The following is a 7,215-nucleotide window of genomic DNA, read 5'->3' as shown; positions in this document are numbered from 1 at the left end:
CCACTGCGTGCTTGCCGGGCGGCGCGCAGCTGCGGATTGGCGGCCTCAGCGAGAGCACGGCGCGCCTGGTTCCGCACGCCCTCGTCAACATGACGAATGTGACGTCGATGGAGGGCACGATTGTGCTGCATGGCGCGATGCCGCCGAACTCGAGTGTGCTGCTGGCGAACTCGACGCTGCGCGCGACGGTTGGCGGGTCGCAGTACGTGCAGACGACCCCTGGCCACGAGAAATCCCGGTACGGCCCCGCGCTTGTCCTGGACGGCGTCCGTCTTCTGTCGACGCGGTTTGTCATGACGCGGTCGACTCTGGTGTGTGGCGGGGGTTCGTGCGCTGCGATCCTTGTGGAGCGTGGCCTCGGTGTGAACCTGTCCAGCGTCTTCTACATGGACAACTGCGCCGTCAATTCGCAGACGCACGTGATGTACGCCCTTGCGTCGGACCTGCGTGTTAGTGGTGGCTCCGTGTTCTCCGTACAGAACAACTCGTGGAGTGCGCCGAGCACCGAGTACTACAAAGGCGCGTGTGTGTTTGGGGACGTTGCGGTGGATGGCGGCAGCGTGCTGCAGATTGTGTCCAGCACTTTCCGTCTCGGCTTCGCCATGCTCATGGCAACCACGCTGACTGTGACTGGCGGCAGCTGGCTGGTGCACCGCGACAACGAGTTCCGCACTGCCTACGTTGTGTACGTGGACAAATACGACGGCGTGGCGTTCCGCGATCGGAGTGTGTGGTCGATACTTTACAACGACTTTGGTCAAGGCTCGTACTCGTCGATCACTGCATACATGACAAACGGGTGGTCACCACCATCCGACACGCGCCCGATCATCTACGGCACGTGCAACAAGGTAAAGAGATCTCCTGTGACCAATTACAGAAGACAACTCAATATTGTGGCGCCCGTGACGGCATTGGACTGTGGAAATTGCACCGTGGACGCCGTGTGCTTTGCAGCGAGGACGAGCAGCGTCAGCGGCTGTGGATGTGTGTGCGCTGCTGGCGGCCACGGTGACAAGTGTCTGCCAGCTGCGGTTCCGGACGGCCTTGGAGCGTTCCCGCTCCCCGATGCGAACGATACGGAGGTCCGCTGCGTGCACGGTGGCAGCATCAGCTCCGTGGACTATCCTGATCCCGGTGTGCGTGGTCTGTGCTTTGTCAGCGTGACCTTCACCGCCGCGATTGTGCTGGACCTGTGGAGCTTCGACGCGCCAGGAAAGATACTCAACATCACGCTGCTGCAGTGCGTCCTCATGGGCTTGTCGATCAAGGGGACTGGTGCGCGCGTGCACGTGAGCGTGACATCCTCGATGCTGGATTCTGGTACATTGGAGTTTGAAGGTGATTTTGGCACGAGTTCCCAGATGCTGGTGGCAGGCAGTAAGCTCTTGTCAGCGTCGAGCCATGCCATTAAATTTCCAAGGTTTACTTTTGGTGCGAACACGACGCTGCTGCTGCTCGACAACAACATGGAGGGGGAGAGTTTCGCAGTTTATTTCCCCGTTGCTGTTGTTGTTGATGGTAGTGGGATCATTATTAAGGGAAATATGCTGAAGTCAACAAAGAGGGATTACAGCTCGGAGTCTGCCGTTTATTATAACGGTGTTGATGTGAAGAACGGCGGCTATATTGACGTCGAGAACAACACGATGAGCGCAGCCAGCGGCATTTATTTTCAGTTTTTGGTTTCTGTGAGCTCCGCGGGGCTGCTGAGGGTGGCGGACTGCACCTTCACTGGCAGCACGGAGGCATTCAATTCTGCTCTGGTGCAGTTGAGCGACTCGGTTGCTCTTCAGGGTGGTGCGCAGTGGCGTGTGGAGGGCAACAACGTGAGCGCAGCCTCAGTATTCATTATGCCGTATTCCTGGTACAGTATTGAACTATCGGGCAGCGGCACCACCGTGTCGCTTGCACACAACCGTCAGGCGGACTCGAGTAAAGCCTTTGCGAGAATTACTTCATCGGGTTTGATTGCGACGTCACCCGCGCGGTTTGTGGTGGGGTGCAACATGCAGGGCGCTGAGGAGGTGTCGTACGACGGCGTGTTTCCGGAGAAAGTGGTGGTGTTCGGGTGTGGCACATGCAACGACGACGCGGCGTGCTACATGCCCGGGACGGAGTCGGTGGACCGCAGCTCATGCTCGTGCAGCTGCAAGAGCGGATGGCATGGCGCGTCGTGTCTTCCCTTCGGGGTGCCCGACACGGTTGTACCGTCCTTGCCGGAGAGAGCCGTGGACGGCGGCACGAGCTGCGTGGTGAACCAGACGCTGACGAGCCTCGCGCTGAACATGTGGAAGACGCACCACTGCTACGTGGGTGTGACATTCAGCGGCGTGGGTGCTGCGTTGACATTTTCCTTCAACAGTATGCCGCTGCATCTCCCCATCAACATCACGCTCACTGGGTGTACATTCCGTGAGGGTGCCGCGCTGCAGTTTGTTGGGGGCACTGAGGTGGCCGAGTCGGCCGGCGTCCTTATCCGCGTGAGCCAGACGGTGATGCGGTCCTCCGTTGTTCTATTTAGACGTGTCCTCCCGCAGCACTGCGACATCGCCGTCACGGAGGTTGACGCGGTGCAGTTGCCGAATTCTGTGAACTACATGTTGAGCGTCGTGAAGCTGGACGACGTTGCGTTGACTGCGTCCTTACTGCTGGTCAGCAACGTCAAGGCGCGTGCTTTGGGTTACAGTGGATATGGTTTTTACTCGACCGGGACACTGACGCTGGTGGGCGGCAGCTCGCTGTACACGCGGTACTGCAGCTTTGATAAATACACACGCATGTTGTACATGTATAGGCTCATTGCCAGTGATCGCTCCGTTTTTGCGCTGCTCAACAATACGATGTCCTCCGGGACAAGTTTCCTGTACCAGTACCACGACCTCACCGTGTCGAATCACAGCGTGCTGCGCATGGTGGGGAACAGCGGCTCCGTGTCCTACGCCATCTATGCATATAATTCTTGGACCGTCCGGAATTCAAGCTGGCTGGATTGGCGCGACAACGACGTGGGAGTGGGTGCGATGTTCTACTACTTTTCCTTTGGCGGTTCTGTGAACATCGATGGCAGCAGTGTGGTGACGCTGACGGGCTGCAGGATGGGCTCAACGGGGTTGTATAAGTCTCCGCTGTCGCGGATTGACGCCGGCTACGGGTTCGTTGCCGGATGTCTGACGGTTGCGGGCCGGGTGCTGACGACGGCGGCTGAACTGGAGCTGAATGGCATCACCAACGTGACGACGGTTGCTGCGTGCGGGGAGTGCACGAGGGACGGCGACTGCTTTGCTCCGCTGACGACGGCGGTCAGCGACTGCAAGTGCCGGTGCGCTGCTGGAGGGCACGGCGATGTGTGCGTCCCGGCGCCTGTGCCTGCTGGTCCGCCACCACCGCCACCGCCGCCCGCACCACCGTCACCGCCGCCGATTGGTGAGTGCATCAGCGACATGGTGTACCCCGAGGTTGCGCAATCTGTGGGCAGCGGGCTGTCGTGGCTGTGCTACCGCAACGTGACGTTCAGCGGGGGTGGCATGATCCTGACGGTGCTGATTGGGGGGATGACGGGCGACGTGGCGAACATCACGTTTGATGGATGCACGTGGAGGGACGGTGCCGTGCTGGTGCTGTTGGGCAACGCGCACGCTGCTGTGGAGTCGCTGAACGTTTTTGCCACCGGCAACACGTTCGATGACGCGCTTCTTAGCCCGGAGGGTGATTTTCCACCGCACACGAACATCACCATCAGCGGGAACCGCTTCACGGTCACGAGGCTGATCTCTCGGTCGGGCTTGGACATTAGAAGGCCGTCGTGTGTAGCGATGAATGGGCTGGTGGTCAGCAATGACTCCGCGGTGGTGCTCAGTGGCAATGTGTTTCAGAGCGTGACGGCATCGTCAAGTGCCATTTACGTTGTTGGATCTGTGCTGAGGGTGTCGTGGCACTCCCTGTTTGCGGTGGTGGGCAACATGTTTCATATGGACGACGGTGGCGCTACGGTGATATATCTTGAGGGGTCTGGCCAATCCTCGTCGCTGGATGTACTGAACAACTCCGCTGTGGTGATCCGAGACAACGTTGCGTCGAGGCCGGTGAGGTACTTCATATTATTTTTCTGGGCATTACGTGTGGAGTCCTGGTCAGCGGTTGTGTTTCAGGGCAATGACATGCAGGGAAGCTTGAATGTGTTCTTCACCAACTACTACACCTATGTCTACTACAACTCCTGGCTGCAGTTGAGCGGCAACCTCTGCCGTGAATCCCCATCGGATGCCTTTGCCTATGCATACCCCAGGGTAAATCTACGGAACTCCACGGTGTCTGTGTCCGGCAACAAATTCATTTCCAGCACGGGCACGCCGAAGGTGCTTTGGATAGACTCAGGGTCCAGTGATCTCACAAACGGAACGGTTGTGGCCGCGTGCAACACTGTGAACGACAAGGATGGGGCGGAATACAGTATTCCGTCCGCGTACAATGCGACCATTCTGAACTGCAGCGACCCATGCACCCTCGCGGCGTCGTGCTTCCCCGCGTACACGGCGACGGCGTCGAGTGATGGCTGCGCCTGCACGTGCGCTGAGGGCGGCCACGGCGATGCGTGCCTGCCCGTCGCTGTTCCCGAGCCACCGAGTACTGACGGCGCCGACTCGTGCGTGCAGGACGTGCGTGTGGATGGGGATGTGAACGCCGGTTTCGGGACGTCGGTGGTGTGCTACGTTGGTGTGACCTTTGCGGCGGACGTCGTGGTGGACGTGGAGTCGATGTCGGGGAGCGTGCGCAACGTGACGCTGGTGAACTGCACTTTTGTGGGCAGAGCGAGCCTGTACGTTGTCGGGTGGCGGTCCGACCCGCCTGCTGGCCAGCGTGCCGATGTGTTGATCAGCGGGCTCGAGTCGCGCTCCGGCGGCGGCGTGGTGGTGGCGAACCGCTTTCCGCCGGGCTCGCGCGTCACTGTGGTGGACTCGGTGCTGATTGCAGAGAAGCGCATTGCGTACCGCGGCGCCTACGACCTTGGCGACGCCTCCGCGTGCCTTGTGGTGCACAACGTGAATCTGACGGGGAGCGTGCTGACCATTGCGCGCACGCGGGTGGCGGCTGTGTTCGGCGACGCTGTTGGCGTGTTGGTGGCTGGCGGCGTGGCGCTGTCGTCGCGCGGTGCGCTTTACATGGACGGGCTGTCGGTGCAGACGGCGCTGGGGCTGTGCGTGTCGGTGGAGGGCGGTGTTGCGGCCAGCGGCGGCTCCGTGATGGCGTTTGTTGACAGCGACTTTCTGCTGTGCAAGCACGCGGTGTCTGTGCGCGGGGCTGTGAGCGTGTCGGGCTCCGCCGTGGCGCTTGTGCGGAGCGACTTTGCGTCGACGGGGGACTACGCGGTGGCGTTTTATTCGACGGTGAGCCTGGCCGGCGGGTCGATGCTGCTGGTGAAGGGCAACGTGCACGACGGCGTCTCGAGGGAGATGCTCTACGCCGCTGGCGCCGTGACCGCTGCTGGGAGCACGCTGGGCTTTGTGCACAACCGAGCGCTGCTGCCGCGGATGCTGTCGGTGAGCCTGTCGCTTTCGACTGGGGCGCATTTGAGGGTGGCATGCAACGACGCTGGTGGGCGAGTCCTGTCGACGGCGGAGGAGTACGCAGCGGCAGGTTTTGGCGACGCTGGGAGCATCGACGTTGCTGGGTGCGACGTCTGCGACAGGGACACGTACTGCTACGCGCCCGGGACGGCGACGGCGAGCATGAAGGACGGTGTGTGCGTGTGCGCGTGCGGCAGCGGCGGGTACGGCGAGGCGTGCGTGCCTGTGGGAGCTCCCGTGCTGCCGCCCGCTGCGGTCACCGCGTCGAGTGTGTTCGTCCGCGAGAACTTGACGGTGCGGTCGGTGTTCGTTGTGCCTGCCGGTGCGAGCGAGGTGACGCTGCGCCACGTTGTGCTGGACGGCGTGAGTCCTGTGCTCTACGTGCCGTGGATGGCGCGAGACGGCGTGCGGATCGTTGTGCAGAACGTGTCGCTGCGTAACGGCGCCGTGCTGTACGTGATGGGCGGTGGAGGGTTGCGCGGTGCGGTGGCTGCGGGAAGCAACGAGAGCGGACCGGTGGAGCTCTCCGTGTGCGATGTGGAGGCGCTGAACGGTGCGCTTGTTCTGACCGGCACGTTTCCCGCGGGGTCCGCGCTGACGGTGACGGACACCCTGCTGGTTTCCGCGAGGCCGACGCCGCTTGTGTATCTTTCCGGCTCGCAGTCCTCGCCGTACGCACCGGTGCTGGTGCTGTCGGGCCTGCGGCTCGTGCGGTCCGTGCTGGTTGTGTCCGGCGTTGCCCTCGTGACGGTGATGACTGGTGGGCGGACGGTGGTGGTGGACGGCGCGGTGCTGGAGCTCGTCGGTGGCGGTGTCGCGCTGGACGCGGCTGTGTTCGGTGGCGAATATGCGTTGTACGCGAGTGCGCGCGTGGTTGCGTCGGAGGGTGCTGTGCTGCGCGTGTCGGGGAGCCAGGTGTACGCCGCGCATGGATTGGTGTTCGACAACGGGGTGGAGGCCAACAAGTCCGCCGTCGTAGTGAATGACAACGCCGGCGCGCTGACGGATGGCGCGCTGCTGGCGCTGCGGGAGACGGCGTCGTTTGTGTCCGGGTCGTGGCTGTCGGTGCGCGGCAACAGCATCAGCGGCAGGCTCCTGTCGGTGCCTCCGTACCCGCGCCGTGCGGAGCTTGTGCAGAGCACGCTGACGCTTCACAAGAACGCTGGCAGCGGACCCGTCGTGATGGACGGCACCGTTGGACTCGGGGGCGCCGGCCGAAAGTTCGTTGTGGGATGCCTGACGCTCAACGGGCAGGCGCTGCAGCCGATCGACTACAGGTCCGCCGGCATCATTGGGAAATTCCGCCCCGTGGCGTGCAGCGTGTGCGACGCCGACGTGAGCTGCTTTGCTGCTGCGACGAGGGCGATGTCGGGGTCGTGCGGCTGCCGCTGTGCTGAGGGCGGGTACGGGCACGACTGCCTGCCTGTGTACCTGCCGCACGTGGACGGGTGCAACCGCACGCCCGAGAAACCGCTGCTGAGCCACACGGCGACGCTGACGGCGACGCGCAGCCTGACGCCAACGTGGACGCCTACACCGCCCAACGAGCCTGAGTGCGACGCGCTACAGTCCGACGAACTACGGACCGACGGAGACGCTGCAGGTGACGGAAACGGTGACGCTGCTGTCCACGCCGACCCCGGCAGCG

General features: G+C 62.4%; 1 protein-coding gene across 1 annotated transcript, besides 2 other annotated features; it reads left to right on the top strand.

Moving 5' to 3' along the window:
- Tc00.1047053507393.9 (dispersed gene family protein 1 (DGF-1), putative) lies at positions 1-7,215 on the top strand (the record flags this gene model as incomplete). The annotated part of the gene is made up of 1 exon (XM_799967.1): positions 1-7,215. A coding segment is annotated over one exon (7,215 nt), but the record flags the coding sequence as incomplete, so codon positions are not given.
- Positions 1-7,215: a sequence feature (areas not merged during assembly with more than two copies in the genome that could not be assigned to a particular haplotype).
- Positions 3,378-3,422: a microsatellite.

This window comes from Trypanosoma cruzi, genomic scaffold (assembly GCF_000209065.1).
Source record: "Trypanosoma cruzi strain CL Brener 1047053514967 genomic scaffold, whole genome shotgun sequence".
NCBI classification, from domain to species: Eukaryota; Euglenozoa; class Kinetoplastea; order Trypanosomatida; family Trypanosomatidae; genus Trypanosoma; species Trypanosoma cruzi.
This window is presented reverse-complemented; position numbering and strand designations above follow the sequence as displayed.